This window comes from Petaurus breviceps, unplaced genomic scaffold (assembly GCF_028583685.1).
Source record: "Petaurus breviceps papuanus isolate PSGF00001 unplaced genomic scaffold, PetGlider_PUasm1.0 171, whole genome shotgun sequence".
NCBI classification, from domain to species: Eukaryota; Metazoa; Chordata; class Mammalia; order Diprotodontia; family Petauridae; genus Petaurus; species Petaurus breviceps.
Genome location: NW_027185754.1, coordinates 20,915,167 through 20,936,901, shown reverse-complemented (window position 1 = coordinate 20,936,901; position 21,735 = coordinate 20,915,167). Strand labels below are relative to the sequence as shown.

Sequence of the window (21,735 nt, the reverse complement as noted above, 5' to 3'; positions counted from 1 at the left end):
TCAGGAGACTTGAATTCTGATGGCAAAGAGATTTAGGGGGAAGGTAGAAAGTCATCTGCAGAAAGCATTTAGAGCTGTAACCATTACAGAACAGGGAAGGAACCACTCAGAATCCTTTTTGCTGGCTATGAAAAATAATTTGAAGAAACTGAGAAATTGAGTTTGGTTTTAACAAGATGACTGAACACAAGCAGGCCAAGAAGAAATGACTCATGGTGAAGGACACTCAAAACTCAGAGATTAGGAAGAGGAATGTTTCCACTATTCCACCAGCAATTGTTTTCATCCCAATAATGAATTTTACTTTCAAAACATAGACTGTTAGGCTACTTTATTAGTTTGGTGCAAATGAAATTCAGATGATTTTTAGAGGTTCCTAGTTGATCTGGCAACTCAAGCTAAGGTTGACTTCTAAAATGGGATATAAACCAGCAATTCATGGGAACCACAGGATGGGGTAAAAAGTCAGCTACATGTAAAATGACCTGAATGATTAAAGTAGACCACATACAGATGCTGTTTTCTTCTGGCCTCTAACAGCCCTTGAGAGAATGCTGACTGTTGTTGAGAAACACGCGTTTCTCTGAGAGGCCTCCTGATTCTCAGGGCATTCTACCAGAGTTACTAGACTGAAGCCAAAGCCAATTCTTCCATCCCTGCCCTCTCTCAAAGGAGGGAAACAGAGCCAAATCCAACCTCTATACTGAAGACTGGACAAGGTATAAAACATTAAGCAAACCTCACCTCTGGGGCCAAATCATCTTGAGTCCCTGTATCAAACAGTATATTTTAGAGAGAGCAGAAGGTTTACAAAGACAAAATTCTTCCTGGACACAGAGGCCACTGAGTAAGTTGAGGTCTCAGACGGGAAGGGCTACAGGCTCATATCCCATCATACAGCATCTCCCACACCCAACACCACAAGAAGCAGCTGTAAAACATGTTTATTGGACAGAACAAAATCCCAGTGATAACTTAAAAAAAGGATGAGCAAATCTTTTAGATAAATAAATAAATCTGTTTTTCCCCAAAAGATCCATTTCCTTAAAGACTGAAGGAATTGGACACAGAAATGAAAGCACCTGCCCCCCCCACCCCATTTTCCTATGCTCTGAAGCCCCCAAGGAGGCAGACGCACATTCTGGGCGACAGAAAACTTCATATAAAAATAGTTACACTGGATTGTGTGCCCTGCACAAACCAGCTTCATGATATACAAAATGGGCATTTAGAGGATTTCCTACAAAAGTTTCAGAAACAACCTTGGTCCAAGTTCTTGGAAGAAAACTATATTCTCTTAAAGAAAATGAAAATATTCTCAAAGGAAAAAAAAACTTAATTTAAGTCAAATTACAGCCTTTGTCCTGGCATCAACTATACAATGAAATTGTAAATACACTTCTCTTGCAGCACAAGGAAACAGGGTCTTCTGTGTGGCCCCTTCCTATGCTTCCCTCAAAATCCTTCTTCTCAGGGAAGGCCCCTCAGGAAGTTGTGCCCTTAGATTTGGCCCCTAGTCACAGCCACACATGCAATCACAACCGCTGCCACAACATACACATGTACCAGGACACACACAGACTCTGCCACTTGCACTCACAACCTTAGACACCCACACTGTCACAGTCAGGCACCTTGGAATCCAGGAACCTGATAGAGAGACCCAAAAAAAGGGTAAGAAGAATGACAAAGGATATTGATAAAGCAGTGATGAGGGAGGGACTATTCCCAGGTTGTAGTAAAGGAGAAATGGACCACCTCCCTTTTCATCCCCAACATAAGTCTACTTGACTCCTCCCCCACATTCACTAGAACAAAGCCCATGGAGGATCCAACCAGTCCCTAAGAGTCCCACATCATGCCCGAGCCTCTCCTCTCCCGTAACTATCTCCTGTATTGTCTGATGTGAATAGTATGAGGTAGTTAACAGGAAACCCAGGAAAGGACATGGGCAAACAACAGCTGCTTTTTGTCATTCTGCTAGCACACACAGGCACACTGCCCTGGCCAGTTACATATAAGCATATCATCTGACCTGATCACACAACATCTATCCTAACCAGGCACGCTTCAAACAACATGCTAACTAATCACCCTCTCTAGCCACATGCAAACACACTAACTCCAACCACTACACACAGCACTCATCCTCATGAAATATGCTGCCCTCCTTTGGAAGACAAACACACCACAATTCCCCAAAACTCTAGCACTCCATGCTTCCTAACCCCACCCAGACACACCATTCCCTGGTCGTGCATACTCCATCCTCTTCCATATCCTCCACGAGAGGGCAGGAGGGTGCCTGAAGACAATGGTTCCTGCCTCCCTTGGACCAGATATGGCACTATTGCCTTAGGCAATGTACCATAACATGTAAGGGCACAGTCCCCAGGAGCATCTCACTCTGGCCTATGGAGCTTGACCCTACCTGTCCAGAGCCTAGAGCTCTCTGCTCTTGCAGTCACTAGGCTCAGGGATGGTCTGTGAAGAGACATGGAGACAATAACAATTTCAATCTGCTTCAGAATAGGGGAGAAAAGCTCAGAGACAATGGGTCTTAAAGGCACAATACAGATCCACCACTGGGTAGCAACCAACATGGTCCACTAGACTTCCTGAAAGAGGTGGTCCCAGGAGAGTAATGAAAGTTTATACCAAAAATAGGAAATGTCCAATTCCCAACCTGCTCCCTTTCAGAATATAGGCATCCTTTCCATTCCTCTGTCTGACCTCCACTATCAATAATCTTCTACCAAACCAGGCTGGGTTTTGGGATCCCTGAGACTAGAATGTTTGTTTGGGAAGGAAGGTGAAGAGACCACTCAAACTTGAAGATAGAGACAAGCTAAGAGCTCAAAACTCCTGCAGGACTGTGGAACACATCCTGGATGATAGGAGGTGACCTAACTTGGGCTCCACAGGACCTAGGTCATCCCCATTTTCAGCAATCCCATGTGCATGGGGCCCAGGGTTTGCTGATTCATGGACCTATGGGGATAGGGCCACAAGGCTGCCATTCTAGGATCTAAAGGAAAAAGTGGCTCAAATTAATTCATGGCAAGGGAGTATAGGGTCCAGCCCAGCCCTAGCATGAAGAAACTTGTAGGAACCGGTTCTGTTCTACAGCTATCTCTCAGGATGTAAAAGCCCAAGGAGAAGAGGGCCATATATGTCTGAGGGAATCAGTGGGAAGGACCTACTCTGGTCCAGAAACCCTCCTGGGTGGCAGGTAGGGCAGAGACCCTCACCTCATTCTGCCTAAAGAAGCACCTGGTTAAGGAACTGAAAAAATTCTCCTGGGATTGGGCTTGGGCTCTGATTCAATAGGGAGTCCATCAGAGTTCTGTCATATGCATAGCATAGCTGGTCAGGGCCGGGGTGGGGAGGCGTCCCATGTGGCAGCTCCGACACAGCAGGTGGCCTTCCAGGGGATAGCAGCGGCGACCTTCTTGATCATTCAGACGAAGCCCACAATCCTGTGGAATGAGATGCCCCAGTGCAATATAATCAGCCCTCATAACCCGTCCCCTCCTTCACAGTCAGCCTGGTGCTCTACCCAGGGCCAGGATTCTGCATACAAGCAAGGGATTCATTGATAGTCTATGGCCCAAAGGTCCAATTATCCCTATCCTAAGACCACTTCCCACCATAAGCTCATTCCCCATTCTGTTCTTGAACCTACTGACCATCTTGGAACACAATACGAGTGGGAACTGGGGCGGCTATGTGGCACAGTGAATACAGCACGGACCCTGGAGTCAGGAGGACCTGAGCTTAAATCCAGACTCAGACACTTAACACTTACTAACCGTGTGACCTTGGGCAAGTAACTTAACCCCAATTGTTCTGCATTCCCCTCCAAAAAAAAAAGTGTGAACTGATAGCAAATCTGAAGGGCCCTTCCCAAAACCCCACAGAAATCCCCTGGACATACCTCACAGTGATAGCATTCCACATGGTAATCTCTATCCATTGACACCACCCTGATAGTCTCTTCACAGCCCTAATGAAAGAGATACAAGATAATAAACATATGAGTGCATGCTTACATAGACAAACCCATACATGTGCTTCAATAGCTTTGTAGATACAGGCAGACACCAAAGGGGGATGAGCAGCCCTCACACCAGAGGTGCTAGTGCACCCCCGGCAGATGGGCTAGACCAGGTTGGGGGTAACTGGGGATGCCCACACCAAGCATGTAAAGACCTTCCCTGGAGGAACGAGTGGATGAGAACAATTTGTTCCAAGAGCCATGAAAGGAGCTGAAAAACAGGCGCTACGGAACCCGTCCTGCCACTGGACCTCGATGATTGAGGAAGAGAGAGTGAGGCTGATGACTTCGGGCAGCTCTGCCTCACTTAAATCCAATTCATGAGCAGGTCAAGCCATCACGTGCACTGTCACTGGTCCCCTTCAAAAATGAAGGATGGGGGCAGCCAGGTGGCTCAGCGAGTAAGAGCACCGGCTCCAGTGTTGAGAAGACCCGGAGATCAAATCCCAGGCTCTTAGCACCCACCCAGAAACACCTGGCCATGTAACCCTGAGCAAGTTACTTAACCCCAATTGCTTAGGGGTGGCCAGGTGGCTCAGTGAGTAAGAGCACCCGCTCCAGTGTTGAGAAGACCTGGAGATCAAATCCCGGGCTCTTAGCACCCACCCAGAAACACCTGGCCGTGTAACCCTGAGCAAGTTACTTAACCCCAATTGCTTAGGGGTGGCCAGGTGGCTCAGTGAGTAAGAGCACCGGCTCCAGTGTCGGGATGACCTGGAGATTGAATCCCTGGCTCAGACATTTAGCACCCACCCAGAAACACCTGGCCATGTAACCCTGAGCAAGTTACTTAACCCCGATTGCTTGAAAAAAAAATGAAGAATGAACAACAACATGCAGTACATGGCTAGCCTGTGTATGCACACCTGAGTGAGATCATTAGTCCTCTTTAAAAACAAAGAAAGAACAACATACATGGATATGACATGACAGTGTTCTTGCATCTGAAAAAGTTTTATGCATATTCTTGAAATGCTTAGGACAGACCCCTCGCCCCAGGTCTCACCACCCAGCCCCAGGCCCCGGCTGGCAAAGACACAAGAACAAAGCCAATGGAATCAAAGGACCTACCGCGTTTCCCCGATAATAAGACCTATCCCGAAAATAAGCCCTCCCCTTACTGTGTAAGATTCCTCTAAAATAAGCCCTCCCCCGAAAATAAGCCCTATTGAGATTGCTACTGTAGTGAAGGTGATCCCCTGCGCTACACGCTACATTACGGTACCCTCTGTATGCACCGCTTCCCCCCTCCCCGGGTGAAACGCACGCAGCCCTCCGAGCTGCATCCAATCAGAGCTGCAGCAGTGAGCGCATCATCCTGTTCTTCCCCAGTGATTTGCTTATTGAATAAAGGTACAATTTTTGTTCACATTTACCTGTTTATTAAAATTGCTGTCAATGTTCATTAAAATAAGCCCTCCCCTGAAAATAAGCCCTCTGGTGTTTTTCTGTCCAAAAAAATTTAATAAGACAGTGTCTTATTATCGGGGAAGCACGGTACATCACAAAGCTGTAACACATCCCTACCTTCGCAGGGAGGATAGGTCGGGTACATGAAGCACATTTGGGTGCAAAAACGCTGAAGGGAAAAAAAAGAGAGAAAGAGGAGTCAGAAGCTGAGGAATCACATGCCAACAATTCAAAGGTATCCCCCTAGGGCCTGGAGCCTTCTTCACAGGGCCCCCTCCATCAATAACGGGCACACGTATACAGCCAACCTCCCTGATTTTTTTCCCATGCCTTACTCACTCTTCCTGTCACACTCACTGCCACCACCCCCACACCCCCACCACAGGACACCTGAGCTCTTTCATTCACTGTTTGGTTTCTTGGTTCCATCCTCGTCCCTCCTACGTTTCCCATTTCAGTCTTTTACTTTCACTTGTACAGACTCCTGTTATTTCTAAATCCTATGACTTACATGGAACACATAGAGAAAGAACTCCATCTAAGAGATACACACATACAGAGGATGGGACACAGATGGGGGAGAGGAAGGAGAGCCCCATCATACTGATAAACATACAAAAAAGCACATAGGAGCTGGAGAGAAGCCCCATCACATAGATACACATACCATGGAAATACCTGCCAGTAAATAATTAAGCACTTATTATATGTGTGGTAACATGGGGGATTCTGAGAGTAGTAGCCCCAGCCTTTACGGGGCCCACTGTCTTGTTGCAGAAGACAAGAAATAAATATGCACCAAGTAAAACAACAATACGATATTTAAACAAGATCTTAAAATGACATAAGAGATGGTGCAAGGTCAAACAGGAAAGTTACTACTAATGACATAGAAAAGAAATGTTAGTGTCCAGAGCAAGAGAAAGGATACCATACTACCATACTCTGTCCTGATTAGATCACACAGTATTCTGTTCAGTTCTGGGGACCATAATCTAGGAAGGACATTGACAACTTGGAGTATGTCCACAAGACAGCAACCAGGATCATGAGGGAATTCTAGACTGTGCCATATGAGGCCGCAAGCCAGCCCTGAGACACTGCAGATAACATTGTCTCCAATGGAGACATTAATGGAAATGAGGAAACTAAGACCTGATGACTTGCCCAAAATCACACATCTGGTCGGTGCCAGGGACAGCTACGAGCCGACCTTCCCCACTCCAAGTCCAGCAGTCTCTCCACACTACCTGCCAATGGAAACTGATACGCTGTTGTGGAGCCTAAGGAGGGCACCAAAGAGGAGACTGACAGCCATGCTCTAAAAGCATCTGAGAAAGAGCCTGGAGATGGTCGGCCTGCAGAACTGCCTTCCAGTGGCTGACGGGCCACCCATGAAAGAGTGAGGATTAGACTGCTCTGCTTGGCCTCAGGGTTCAGAAACAGCAGCAATGGACAGACATTAAAGGGAATCAGACTTCTGCTCCATGTGAGGAAAAACTTGTAACAATTAGTGTTAACCAAAAGTCGAATGAACCGTCCTGAGAGGCGAAGGGGTTCCCTATCACTGAAGATATTATGGCAGAGAGAGGCTGAACGACCATCAGTCTCAAATTATCTTGTATTTATTTATCTGTTTATGTGCTACATCTCCCCACAGAAGGGCAGCTTCCTGAGGACAGAGACTGTCTTTCATGTTCATTTTTGAATCCTCCATCCCTATCACGGTGCCTTGTACACAGTAAGTGCTTACTAAATGCTTGTTTATTTGAATTGGGTGTAGTATAGGGGCTCCAGCCCAAACAATGGCTTGACTAGAAAACTGTAAGGACCCTTCTAATCCAGAGATTCTGACTCATGGCCTGGGATCCCCAGAGGACCCCCATGTGTGGATATTGAATCTGATGGCCTGGGATCTCCCAAGAGCCCTATATGTGGATATTTTATCTGCCTTGTGTTCCACGGCCTGAGACAGTGGTTAAGCAATGTCTAGGTTCTCCTCATCCTGAGGAGATACAGATTTTCCCAGGATATGCTATACATGACCTGGCTCAGCCCTAGGCACAAGAATGACTCATCAAGGGTCCAATCCCTGAGGAAACAAAAAAGAGAAACAAGCCAAGGTCCCACAACAACAAGGGAAAAGTTATTCAAAAGCCACACAAGGAATCACTTAGTCCATTGACTGAACAATAGCAGACCTAGAACTTATGGTGAAGTCAGTAGGTACTTAATAGCTGTGTGACCTTGGGCAACTCCCTGAGTCTCTGCCAGCATCAATAAAATGGAGTGAATGATAGAAACTATTACAAAAGTTTGTTGTAATGAAAGTACTTTGTAAATTGTAAAATGTTTTAAGGATGAGTTATGATTATAACTGATATTGTTATTATGATCCTTTCTGCATTGAAAAGGACAAGAAGGCAAAACCTTTAATGCTTTAATCTGAGAAAGAGACTCACAGAGTCAGAGACGGTGACAAGGAAGCTGGTAACAACAAACAGGCCAGAGAAATGCCACGGTGAGCAAGGCATTCACAATGAGGCAGGAGAATGAGCCCAGTGCGAGGCCATGTCACAGCCTTGCAGCGGGGGAAGGCTTCAGGGCAGGGCTTAGAGCACTAGATTCTAAGAGAATATGGGCACAAACCCCAGCTCAGTCACTTACTTCCAGCGTGACTCTGGGCAAGTCACTTGACCTCTTGGCCTCATTTTCTTCATCTGTAAAATGAGGGGGTTAGATCAGATGACCTCTAATGTCCTTTCCTATGATCCTATGACATGACAGGGCAGCATGCCTTTGGACCAGGATCATCCACAGCTGCCCTGGGGCTACACACATCACAAGGTCATATAGGTTTCAGGGTCACACATGTCACAGTATCACACTAGGCCCTTGGCCCCACAGCCTCTAAGTCACTCACGTGTGATAATCTTTGACACAGTAAATATTGTTCTCGACATCCACGGTGAAAGGGACGCCATCCAAGCACTCATTACATACAACACATCGGAAACAGCCAGGGTGGTAAGACTTCCCAAGGGCCTGGAGAATCTGGAGGCAGAAGAGACAGAGAAAGAAACAAACACACAGAGAGAAAAAGATGACACAGGGAGGAAGAAGGAAGGCAAGAAACAGAGACATACATTCAGAAACACAGAGACACCCAAATTTACAGCAGAAAGACCTACATCTCTCAGGAGGCACCCACACCCCAACCCAGGGAACAGGCTTCATTGGAGCCTCTGAAGTCAGAGAACAGAGGAAACTTCTGAGAGAAGTTCTGTAGGGCCCTGAAGGAGGTGACCTGGGGTCTTGGGTGAGGACAAGCTGGGTTTTCTTACCATCTCCATGATGAGGTGTCCACACACAAAGCACTTGTCGGCTGTCTGCTGAAACCCTGAGTACTGAGAGTGAGGACACAGAACCTATAACCAGTCACGTTACCAGCCATTGCTTAGGACTCCCTCCTGCTCTCTCAACATACCCCCCTCCAAGGCATTCCCCTATTTTCCCATTCCCAGTCATGACATAGCAGGAGAGGAGGAGGCTATCCTATATGCTCCTTTATTGTCTGGAGGGGGACCACCATTGTGGGGGAGAGGGAGAGCTAGCCCAGCCATGACTCATCATCCCCTACTCCTACCTCCATCAGCATTCCCACCACCGTCAGCCTCACAGAGGACAGACGACCAAAGTCCTAACTCACCAGGAAGTCCTCCTCACAGTAGACTTTCCCAGCTACATTGTAGAAGGCCTTGCCCCGGAGTCTTCTCCCTAGGAAAAAGGTACAGGAAACAAGAAAACAGTTATTAAGGCTTTAGCAAAGATTGGCAACACCACAATACCCTCTATTCCCTCCCTAGGTAATGGACAAGGAGAAAGGAAAAGCTAAATGCCTTCATTTCCCTCCAAAACTGATCTGACCAAGGTTATTCACAATCCCTACTGTAAATCCAACTGGCCTCTTTTCAGTTTTCATCGACCTTGATTCCTTTGTTCAATTTAATACTACTGACCATCCCCTCCTACTGGATCCCCCTTTACCTTCCATGGCAATGCTCCACTCTGATTTTCCACCTATTGCTACGTCCCTACTTTTTCAGTGCCTTTTGCTATATCATCAAAGAGGTAAATTTAACTTCAAAGATATCACAGACATTTAATGGGATGGAGCTTGATACTGAAATTGGCCTTTGGAAGACTAAAGTAGTAATGGATATGATAATACTGAGAAGATAAAGAAATCTAACAACCAATGGAGAAGATTAATGTATGCTGAAGTGATATTGTCCACCCAGACAAAGGAAGTATCTGAAAAGTTCAGGAATCACCATGAACCTGGCATGGAGGCATACTTTAGCAGGGATGAGAAACTTCAATTACCTGGACATTTGCCTGAGTTATCCCCTCACCAAAAGGAGAGAAACTAACAGATTTCTGACTTGCTGTGTGATAAATTCATTCTTCAAAAGTGAAGGATTAAAGGGATATGCTAACAAGAAAGAATTGTTGCTGACATAGAAATGATGAAACTTAAGAAATGATGAGCCAGCAGACCTTAGAAAAACCTGGAAAGACTTACATGAACTGATGCTGAGTGAAGTGAGCAAAACCAGGACTACATTGTACACAGTAACAGCAACACTGTGTGATGACCAACCTGGATAGACTTAACTCTTCTCAGCAATGCAAGGATCTAAGACAATTCCAAATGACTCATAATAGAAAATACTATCCACATCCAGAGAAAGAACTGTGGAGTCTGAATACAGATCAAAGCAGACTATCTTCTCTCTATTTTTTCGTTTCTTCTTTCTCTTGGTTTTTCCCTTTGTTTCTAATTCTTCTTTACAACATGACTACTATGGAAACACGATTGTATGTCATGTGACTGTACATATATAGCCTAGATCAGATTGTATGTCATCTTGGGAAGGGGGAAGCAGGGGAGAAAATTTAGAACTAAAAATCTTATAGAAATGAATGTTGAAAACTAAAAACAAATAAATTTTTTAAGAAGAGACTATAGAAAAACAAAGAAATAATGGGAACTTTGGGAGGTAGTGACCTCATCACAGGATTCTTCATAGAGAAGAAGAAAGTTTGGTATAATTAGGCATATACCCTAGATTTGAGAGGAGAAAGCAAAGGTTTCAGAGAAAAGAGAATTAGAATATATAAAATTCTATAGGGGAGGTCAGCCCAAGAGGTATGGAATGCTTTTATGAAAGAAATTCTGAACACACAAACCCAAACGATTCTGAGAACAGTTTGGCTTTTGGACAAGTTGAATTTGAGGGGCTGGAGGGGACAAACAAGTAGAACTGACTTACAGGCATGATAGAGTTCACAAAGAGTAATTGTAAATTAGTTAGTATCAGCTGGGAAGGACTCAAACCTCTAGATGAATGTTCCAGGCTCTTGAGTATTTAGGATTAGGCTTGACTTCCTTTGCCGCCCTTCTTACATTTCCTTACAAAGTCATGTCTAATCCTACCTCTACCACATCTCTCACATCTTAGAATAAATCCTCATTATCATCCACATAGACAACAGCAATAGCCTCTGAACACTACCCTTATATTCTATACCTCCAATTCAATCCTCCTATTACTTCCAAAATAATCATCCTACAGAGACAGATCCCTGCCACTCCTTTGCTCAAAAACTTTCAGCGGCTGCCTACTTACCAACTGTGTCAAGTTCTAATTCCCTTTGCCTAATGTTCAAGTCCTCCACAATCTGACCACACTATCTTCCAGCCTTATCTCATATTATTGTCATATATAAACTCCAAGCACCAGGTAAATGGTTTACTCTTTCTCTCAAACACACATAGCACTCTCCGACCTTCATGCATTTGTTCACACTGTTCCCTAAACCTAGAACGTCCTCTCTCCCCCTAGTCACCTAATGAACTTCTACTCATCTTGTTAAGCTCAGTTTAAATGCCATGTCTTCCATGAAGTCTTCTCTGATCCTCTGGCCAATAATAATCTTCCCCCTTAAATCTTAAGAAACACTTTGTTTTCCAATCCCCTAATGCAGTTATAATATACAACAATACATTATGTGTGTGTTATCCTCCTATGAGACACAGGATTATCAGAAAAGGGACTGTCTTCACTTAATTTTGTGTGTCTCTGTAATGGGAATGGGAATTTGAAGATCTTCCCTGCCCCTTAATAGACCTAGGGGGAGTTTGGAAAGCTTTGAAAGTAAACTCTGCCCCCTAATAGGCTAAATGTAGTCACATGGAGCCTGTGGTGGAGGGAATTTGCTGAAGGGTAGAGCAGAACCCACAGGAAGCTTCCCTGCAGTGAAGATAAACTCTGCCTCCTAATAGGCTGAAGGTAGTCACATGGAACCTGTGGTGGGAAGAGTTTGCTAAAGGGAAGCAGAGCCCACAGCAAGCTGGTCAGAGTTAGCCAGACTCTGGGGGAGAGAGAAGATGCTCACTAAGGAGATAAAGAGGTTTGGGAGTAAATATTGATCTTGTATTGGTTTGTGGAAAGGCTGAAGGATGCTGTGGCTCTCAGCGTTATTATGGCTTCTGAATATCTTGGTACTATGATGGAATTGGCTTACTGGTTTGGGGATCCAGTTTTCTGGTGTCTAAATAAATGTTTCAGTTCTGTCCTCTACCTGGAGAATCTGGTATATGTTGCAATCGAACGTCATGTGATATTTATAGTTACAGTCTTGATCATGATCATGGGTGCTGTAAAAATTGCATTGGCACTACAGTCTCCCAACACCTTATACCATGCTCTATACCCAGCTGAAGCTTATAAAGTATTTATTTGAAAATTGCATTATGTGGAATATATATACATACACACACACACATATAATAGATGGAATAACACTGTGACCTAAGTAATGACAAGACTGAAGAATTCAGAGAAACTCAGGGACTTGAATAAATAGAAGCAGAATGGAGAACCAAGGCAACAATTAATACAATGACTTCATTTAAAAATGTAAAGAAAACAACAGAAAGACATCAGAACTCTAATCAATGCAGTGATTACCAAGCCAGGCATGACTTCAAAGCATGTCAGGGAAGCATTTCTAGCTCTTCTCAGAAAAGAGATTATGAAAAATAAGTTCAGAATGAGTCACATACGAATTAGGACTGATGTGTTGATGTTTTGTTTAACTATGCACTTCTGTTATTGGGATGTAATAATGGTGTTTTGTAAAATTACAAATTAAGTATCCATTTGGGGGGGGAAATGGAGAACTATTTGATGAATGAGCAAATGAACTCTCACAACAACCCTGGGAGAGAAGCAAGGCAGCAGGGTTTATCCCCATTTTACAGATGATGATAACACTCACCATAAGCCTTCCCCTCAATCCACAGAAGTAATTACCAGTCACTCTTAGTTATCCCCAAACTGGTAGCCCCAATGGCCAAGATACCAACCTTTGATTCATTTTTATTCATTAATTATGAATGAGAGGTATAAGTTCCTGGCTAGGCTTTAGCTCTAAAAGAGAGAAGGAAGAAGGTTTACCCAACACGGGCCAAGCACAGAAATGAATCCCCAACATGGGTACCAGGCTCCCCAGGTTTGGTTTGACCATGTGCCCAGGTCAGTCAATGGATGCCAAAGGCAGGGACAGGATGCAGAATACTGAACTGGACAAAGGGGGAGAGCCCTCAGGCTGTCTGGGTGCTGGCCCTGACTGAAGTAAGATATACCCTCAGAGACCATATATCCCACATAGGATGGGCTTTTCTCTTACTATTTCATTCCATTAAATTAATTCCTAGAAAAACATCTAAATTTACATTAAAAGCAAATGATCTTTGGGTCACTGGAGAATGACAAAAAAAAGCTGAAATATATTAATATAATGGAATATTAATATGCTGTAATAGAGAATGTGAATACAGAAAAACATGGCAAAACATAAGAACTGATGCAAAGAGAAATAAACAGAACCAGAAAAACAATATCCATAGTGACTAAAACTATATAAGTGGAAAGAACAACAGCAAAACAACTGAAACCAAACAGTACGGAATTCCAGTGACCAAGCTTTGACCCCAAGAAGAGGTATGAGGGAGGGAGGGAGGGAGGGGCTGTGGAATACTGCTGGGAACCTCAGACTCCTCTGACGTATTGCTTACTTTTGCTGAACAATTTTTTACTGTTTGTTATAAGGGATAGTTCTCGGGGTAGGGGGGGAGGTAAAGAACATATAAAGGGAAATGTAAATGATATAAAAATAAAATATATCAATACAAATTTTTTTAAAGCAATAACTAAGTCATGACCCCAGTATTTATCTTCCTGGTTGGTCTCAGGCCCCCTAGCTTCCCAGAAGAAACCCAACCCTGACACTGCTATAAGGAGTGGCATGGCCAGCCAAGCCAATCCCCGCCTTCCCATGCCTAGCTTTTCCCAAACCTCCACTTCCATCATATTAACTCTTTGAGTGTATACACCTGTTCTTCTTAGTCACCATCTGTGGAGGGTAAATCATCCTATAAAAATTATCCTATCCATCTTGTTTGGATTCTTCTCTCTTTGCATACCTTCCCACTCCCTTGGACTTCCAGAAAGCCACCAAAGCCACCAATGAGAAGGTATAAGAAGGATAGGAGAAAATCCCCTTCCCTCTACCAAATTGCTGGAAGTCTAAGAGAAGGAAAGCATGTACAAAGAAAGAGGAGTCCCAGAGATAAGAGTGGAGCTATTTCCACAACAGTTCCACAGGTAGGCAGGTTCCTCCACTAGAGTCCATCCCATCAATGCTGTCACCAATCCTCTTTTATGGAACTTCAGTCACCAGAGACCAATCAGGAGTTCCCTGGTGACCCCTGCTATCATCTTCTTCATGCATGTCTACATACCTGCCACTAGTAAATCCATGTCTTTTATGTATGTGTTCCCATGTCCCCTGGTTGTATGTCTATATATCATTTACATGATTTGTACATCTATGGGTGCATATCTACCCAGTCTGGCACACCTTGTACTGGTGTCTGAGCTAAGTGCACCTACCGCAGGAGTAGCACGTGAAACAGTTGGTATGGTAAAGGCTCCCCATCGCCTGGCAGGCCTGACTTGCACCATAGATGCCCGTCCTGCATTTTATACAAACTCCTGAAGGAGAAAAAGAAACATAATATTTAGTAATTCACAGCAGAACACTTTAACCTCCCAAGCCTATGGCCCTGCTGTGTGGCCTCCCCTCCCTGCATGTCCTCATTCCCAAAGTAATAGATACAGTGACATATATGACCACCACCATGCAGAAACCAAGAGTCAGAGATCTCAGACTTGAGGCTTGAGTACGAGTCAGGGCTCTCCCTTGGGCATTCTATATACCACACTCTCAAGAGAATTACATCAACCCTACCAGAGAACCAAGAAATTCCATCACCCCACCTCCTAGCCTAGGACAAGATCATTCTTTGGGAAAACAATATAGTTGAAGAGAAAAAGCATTAGACTTATAATTAGAGGACCTGGATTCGAATCTTGGCTTGATATTTGCTAGTAGTATGACCACTTCACTTCTGCTCTATGGTCCTCAGTTTTCTTATCTGTAAAATGAGGATCAGAACACTTGCACTATCTACCTTGCTGTAATAAAAATCACTTTGTAAACTATAAAGTTCTATGTAAACATAAAAACCTTGTTATTATTTAATATTCAAAATGTAGTTGGAATTTATCTACCTCCACTAAGGGCAGCTGAAGGATAAAAGGAATAGGTGTGGTTCCAATTAACAGCAGGAAATATTGGGGCAGAACTAAGACTGCTATTATACACATATTCTAATTTGTATTACTGCTCAATTCAGCAAACCTCAATTGAATATCTATTAAGGAAGTCGGGATGGTATGATGCAAAGGTCAGGAGGACACCTAGGTTCTAGCCCTAACTCTGCCACTAACTACCTAGGGATCTTTACAGTTAATTTCCCTCCTCTGGCCTCAGTTTAAAATGAAAGGATTGGACTAGCTAATAGTTACGGTCCCATACCCCTCCTCTAAAAGACTTTCCCTGGTTCCCTCCTTCCTCAGCTCCATTAGAGCTCAAACAGCACCTCATGCATACCTCTCTCAAATTCCACACAATCTACCCTATACTACAGATTCACACGTTTGTGTCTCTTCTTTCTCCGCCCTCTCCCAAATCTGGCTAAGAATCCCATGAGGGCAGGCACTCCATCGTATGAATAGAATTAAAAGATTTTGAGCAGGGGTTCTTAAACTGAGTCTATGAACTTGTTTTTTTAATATGTTGAAAACTGTATTTCAACATAATTGGTTTTCTTCATAATCCTATGTATTTCATGCATTTAAAAAAAATGAAAAGGGGTCCACAGGCTCCACTAAACTTCCAAAGGGGACATCTCACATACACACACACACACACACACACACACACACACTCTCTCTCTCTCTCTCTCTCTCTCTCTCTCTCTCTCTCTCTCTCTCTCTCTCTCTCTCTCTCTCTCTCTCTCTCTCTCTCTCTCTCTCTCTCTCTCTCTGTCTCTCTCTCTCTCTCTCTCTGTCGACTAAGATTTAAAACTTAAGAAGTGAACTTTTAGAGAACATCTAACCAGCAGGTGGAAAACTGATCTTGGAGTCAGAAAGACCTGAGTTCAGGTCCTGCCACTTATATATACTAGCTTCCATTCTTCAGCATGGTACACCATCCTCCCTCCAGTCCAATATCAATGCCAGACATCCTTTGGAGGTCATTATGGTACCATCCCAAACTCTAAATTCTGTCTGGGACAGTTAGTGGCAAGAAGGCACCAGAGGCTGGACAGAGTCCTCCCCACTTGGTCTCCAAGGAACACAAACTCCTTTTCTTCCCAGGGTAAGGAACAATGTAGTCTAGCTCTGTCAAGGAGGTATCACAGAAACAGGATGATATGAATACAGTTATGTCCCAGTTATGTCTCCAGACACTCCACCTCTCAGCTCCTCACTGGCCCAAATCACAAAGAAATATTCCTTGAACTTTCTCTCTTCACCTTGGAGACCCTATGACCCCATTAACTGATGATATCCCAAAAATGCCTCTTTCTCATACCATCAAGATCAAGGACTGATTAGCTCCCCTAAGAGGTTTCTTACTATCACCAACCTGAGGTCCTTGTCTATGACATAGGCAATGCACCCTCACCCACAATATCCTGTAAACCCAGTACAGTCTCTGTCTCAGGCTATTTATAACAGGGGACAAAGAGCATCCAGACCACAAAGGACTCAGTCCCTCCAACCTGCCATTACAGTCAGTCTCCAGGGAAGTGCTGACCCCAGCCTAGCTGGAGAGTTTTGTTCCCATAAAACAGCCCTCAATTCAAACAGGTCAATCAATCAACAATTTATTAAGGGCTAGGGGCACTGTACTAGGCACTGGAGATATGAAGACAAAAGCAAAACAGTCCATGCCCTCAAGTAGCTTGCAGATTCAGAGCAGCAATAATAATAATAGTCCAATAGAGCAATGGACCTGAAACTAGGAAACCTGGATTCAAATTATGCCTCAGACATTTACTAGCAACATCACCATGAACAAGCCCCTTAACCTCTTAGAATCTTAATTTCTTCATCTGCAAAACAGGAATATTTATTGTACAGTTTACCTCACAAGGTAGAGAACACACATGTATATAGGTACATTCTGGGCACACGTAAAGTACAGGTAGGAATACCTACAATGCTATGGCTAGGCAGATCTTCCCTTCTTCCCCACTAAAATAACACTTTTCTCTTCTTCAATTTATATACACACCTATTCACTGAATTAGACTCTAGGTTCTTTGAGGACAGAGACTATTGTGCATCTTTGCTTCTTTCAAACCAAGCAAGAGCCCAGCTGTGATAGACACTCGGATAAATGTTTGTTGAACTGAATTAAATCTCCAACTCCACAGGCCAGAAACCCCCATTGAGTGCCACCCAAGAAGAATGTTCCAGAGATAGTCAATTAAATGTCTGGGGCAGAGAGAGACTCCTAGTCCAAGGGAGAACCATCCAGGAAAAGGTACACATATACAATATACATGGTGTCCCAAAAGTCTTAGTGCAGTTGAAAGCTTCAGAAAACTGCATGAAGACTTTGGGGTCCCTGTATATAGTTTATACTCTCTTTAAAAAAAAATCAAAAATATGAAAATCCAAATTTGCTGACAGCATAGAAGCTAATTCTACAGGGACCCTCCCCCCCCCCCCCCCAATGGAATTACAACTAGTACATTTGACAAGACGAGATTTGCAGTGTTCTAGGAACATTATTGTGCATAAATATGTGGTTTGGGAAAGGGAAAAGGTCAAGAAACTGAGTACAGCAAAAGGTCCCTAGGCAGGTATACCAGGCTCACTATCAGTGATCGAAAACTGCTCCCTCCCTGGCCTCTCATCCAATTAACCAGGAATTCCTGTCAGTTCTAGCACACAACATTGATTTCATCCATCCTCTTCTTTCTCCTCACATGGTCAACTATGCTATTTCAGGACCTCATCACCACTCCTCTGGACTATTGTAATGGTCTCCTAACCAAGAAATCCCTCCTGACTCCAGCCTCTACCCTCTTCAATTCATTTTCTATACAAGTGCTAAATTAACACTCTTCCTAAGGCATAGATATGGCCATGTCACTCCCCTGTTCCAAAGCTTCTAGTTATCTTTCCTATTGCCTATAGGAACAAAAGCAAATTTCTTAACCTAGCACTTAAAATCTTCTACAACCTTGCCTCAACTTGTCCCTCTTGTCTTTTAGTCATAGAGAGCAGAGGATGGGGGAGAGTAGTGCAAGAAGGGGTGCTTTTAATGTGATTTTTTTATAAACTTTGTTTTCTAAAAACACACTTTCATATCAGAAAATCTTGTGCTCCATTGCACTTAGAGATTAGCTTTGTGATGTCCTATTCGCTAAAAGCTGGAGGAGGGGCCAAAAACAGATGGGACACAATTTTCAGACCTTTATTGGAAAAGGGCAAATAAATGCCTTTCCAAATTCTCTGCCCGGAAACTCCCCCTTCATCCATCGTGAGGTCCAACAGGACTGATCTTCCCTCCCACCCCCACCCCCAATAACTTTCTCGAGCCTCCCGACCTTTACGCTGGTAATTTCCCATACTCCAGTTCTTCTTCCTCCCTCCTTCCTCCCAAATCCTGCCCACCCTTGAAGGGGCAGCTCAAGTCGCAGGCACCTCCTCATGGATCCCCAACCCTGACTTTCTCTTCTTCAGGACTCCTCCATCATTTAAGGATCCGGTATGGGCCGTCCTGGGAACTTCGAGAGAATGGCAAGCAGTCTAGTCTTTCTAGCCGGTGTTCCTAGGAGCAGGACCCAATCTCGTTTCTCGTGTCTTTGCCCCCTGCCCCGGCCCCCAGCCAAGGGCTTGGCAGACACTTCCAGCAGAAACGATTCAGGTCAAAGGTCACTCACCAAAATACTCCTTCTTCGTTCTCTGGTCCAGCTCCCTCTCCAGCTCCAGGGTCAGAGCCTCGAGCCTCCGCTCCGCGGGGCTGGGGCCGCCCTCCCGGGCCGCGGTCACCTGGAAGGGCAGCTGAAGCCGGGCTCCGGCCGCGGGTTGGGCATGGCCAGCAAAGCCCGAGGGCGGCGGGGCGGATGGCAGCAGCAGCAGGTCGGCGTGGGCACCCGTCGAGCCCCGGGAGCTCAGGCTGGAGACGCTGGAGCGGGCGCTGCCGCCGGTCCCAGGGCCTGCGCACCAGGAGGGGCGGGCAGGGGCGGTGCCGAGCCTGGCCAGCCCGGGACTCGCAGCGTCGTGGGGAGGCTCGGGTGGCCCCTGTCCCCGGGGGTCGGAGCAGCTGGAGCGCGGGCTGCCGTGTCGCTGGTCGTAGCCCAGGCTGATGCCGCTAGTGCGAGCGCTGCAGGGTCGGCTTCCGCAGCCCTCCGAGTCTGCCAGGTTGGCCCCACGGGAGCTGCCCGCGGCCTTGGTGCCGGGTTCCGGAGAGGCGGCGGCCAGGCGGGCGCCGGGGGCCTCATAAGCTGCCCGCCGCAGGCAGCGCTCTGGGAAGCCTCCGGGCTCCGGGCAGCCCCCGTCCACCCTCCAGGAACGGGCAGGGACCGCCTCCTCCTGGAGCGCAGGCCGCTGCCCTTGCCGCCCCCGGCACAAGCCGTCCGAGTCCGGCTCGGCCAGGGACAGATCGGCCAGTAGCGCGCTGGCGCGGAGCAGAGCGGCCGCGTCCGCCTGCGAGCGCTGCATGGCCCAGCCCCGGCCCGGTCCCCGGAGTCGCCCCCCGGGCCAAGCAGACGCGCTGGGCGCGCGGGGCTCCGGCTCCAGCTCCTCCCGGGCGGGGGCTCTGGACGAACCGCAGCGCCGAGTCGTCACCTCCGCAGCCTCCTCCTCCTGCTGCGGCTGAGGCTAAGGCTGACGCTGAGGCCGGGCGGCGGCGGCGGCGGCTGCATCGTCCGGGCCTTGGAGTCCATCCGGCCCCGGGCCCCTACGGAACCGGGCGGAAGTCACTGGGTGCAGGGTCCCGGGAGCCCGGCCCCGCAGGCAAGGCGCGGTCTCAGCACAGGGGCCAGCGCGCGGCGCGGAGGAATTTGGACTCCCGAGTTTGGTCCTGGCTCTCTTCCCCCGCCCCTTCCTCCTCCGCCCCTCTCCTTCCGCGGGGTCTCGGGGCTCTGCTGCGTCCGAAAAGAGTAGGGACTCCTTTTCGAGGGGCAGGAATGCGAGGAAGGAGACGGGGCGCTGCGGTTATGGAATGTGAAAATTGTAAGGGGGTTACCGTCCCAGAGTCGGGCCGCGAGACGGGAGCGAGATGGGTGGTGGCTCACCGGTCTATCTCAACTTCTTTTCTCCGGGATGGGCCATGCCAACCCTAGACTTTGGCTTGTCAACGTGAACTTCTGCTGTTCTGCCCACTAGGGGAGGAAGAGGAGGCAGCAGCAGGCGCCTGCCACAGACCCCTGAGTGCTGGAGCTGAAGAGCAAGCTTCCATCTATGTCGATCTGCCCAAGCTAGTGACCAGCGACCTCTTAACTCCCAGGGCCTCCAGTGCCTCCAGCCACCAGAGTGCCTTCCTCCAGCTATTTCGGAGAAGGAAACAACTGACCCACATTCAGTTTCAGCTTTAGCCAAGGAGGAAAACTCTTGAAAAATCGTTCTTCCTTTTCCCACACGCAGCGGCATCTTTTCTCAGGCAGTTCTCGGCTAGCCCAAGGTCAGTGTCTCTTATCCCACCCCCACCCACCCATTTACACAGGCTTTAAATTAAACAAGATTTAAAAGGAACCTGTTGGCACATTCTTGGTTATTTCCTCAGTCACAGTTTTAAGTTTTATAGGAATGTCTGTCTGGTCCTGGGAGCTTCTAGAAGGGCTCAGGACAATTACTTATTGTACAGACCTGGCATGGATTACCCTAGTGCCCTCCCTAAACACTAAATATAACCATCAGGAACAAAACCCTTAATGTGACCCGAGGCCTAGGAAGTGTTTCCGAGCAAGGGTGTTTCCCAGAACATGGACAGCGCCCAGGAAGGAAGAGTCAGCTCAGACCCAAAGCCAAGAAGGTAGAGCTAAGTGACTGACAGGAGAGGTAAATGCCAAGAACCAATAGGAGGCCTAGGTATTAATGAAGAGGCTGGCATCAATGCCCCCTGTGCCACCACTTTGTCCTATATTTGAAGAGTCAGGGCTAAGCCATCTATCTGCCTTATGCTCTGCTGTTACTTCTTTCCCTGCATTTCCAAAGACCAACCTCTTCCAGAGGGAAGGTTCTCTGTGCATCCTTTCTTGCATGGAAGTTATAACCAGAAATTTGTGAAATATTGGAAACTAGAGCCGTATTCTGCTACCATGACCTACTGCTCAGAAAATACAAGGAGAGAGCCACAAAGAAAGGTAAGTGTGAACAGAGAGGACAGAATTCAGCCTTTGTAATCATTGGATCTGAGGGAAAAAAAAGCAAGAGTACAATATCCCACTACAATATCCAGTCTCTGCTTGAAGATGGCTGGTGATGGGGAGCTCATTATTCAATTCAGCCTATTATATTTTTGGAAAACTGATTTTAAATAAGATTTCTTTTTTTTTGAGCCAAATCAACGTCTTCATAACTTCCAAATATTGGTCTGATGGTTCTGCCTAACAAGAAGAAAAATGTGGGCAAACATCTAAAGCCACAGAAACTTTGTCTTTTTAAAAAAGAAAATATTTGTATTTAAGAAACACAATCACATCGGGACAGCCAGATGGCTCAGCAGTAAGAGCACCGGCCCCAGAGTCAGGATGACCTGGGATCAAATCC

General features: G+C 46.0%; 1 protein-coding gene across 4 annotated transcripts; it reads right to left on the bottom strand.

Moving 5' to 3' along the window:
- Positions 1-313: 313 nt before the first annotated feature.
- On the bottom strand, positions 314-21,182 carry WTIP (WT1 interacting protein). 4 transcript variants are annotated; one of them, XM_069082666.1, is made up of 8 exons: positions 18,906-21,182; positions 14,491-14,592; positions 9,177-9,244; positions 8,812-8,895; positions 8,391-8,521; positions 5,585-5,636; positions 3,938-4,006; positions 314-3,479 (listed from the first exon to the last, which is right to left on the bottom strand). In XM_069082666.1, exons 1-8 carry the CDS (start codon positions 19,684-19,686, stop codon positions 3,339-3,341), a joined length of 1,428 nt encoding a protein of 475 aa, XP_068938767.1. In that variant the 5' UTR covers positions 19,687-21,182; the 3' UTR covers positions 314-3,338. The 4 variants fall into 4 exon arrangements, 3 of the variants coding, with proteins under 3 accessions (XP_068938767.1, XP_068938768.1, XP_068938769.1); XM_069082667.1 differs by having other exon boundaries at positions 8,812-8,874; XM_069082668.1 differs by lacking the exon at positions 8,391-8,521 and adding an exon at positions 8,135-8,187 and having other exon boundaries at positions 8,812-8,874.
- Between the last annotated feature and the right edge of the window lie 553 nt (positions 21,183-21,735).

Bases quoted from the DNA above. Each gene is read 5' to 3' on its own strand.
- WTIP (XM_069082666.1), bottom strand. From the start codon at position 19,686: ATGCAGCGCTCGCAGGCGGACGCGGCCGCTCTGCTCCGCGCCAGCGCG. The intron at 8,896-9,176 runs GTGAGTTAGGAC...GACTGGTTATAG, and splicing joins ACTGTGAGGAGGACTTCCTG to GTTCTGTGTCCTCACTCTCA. The intron at 5,637-8,390 runs GTGAGTGACTTA...TTTTCCCTTCAG, and splicing joins TGTGTCAAAGATTATCACAC to CGTTTTTGCACCCAAATGTG.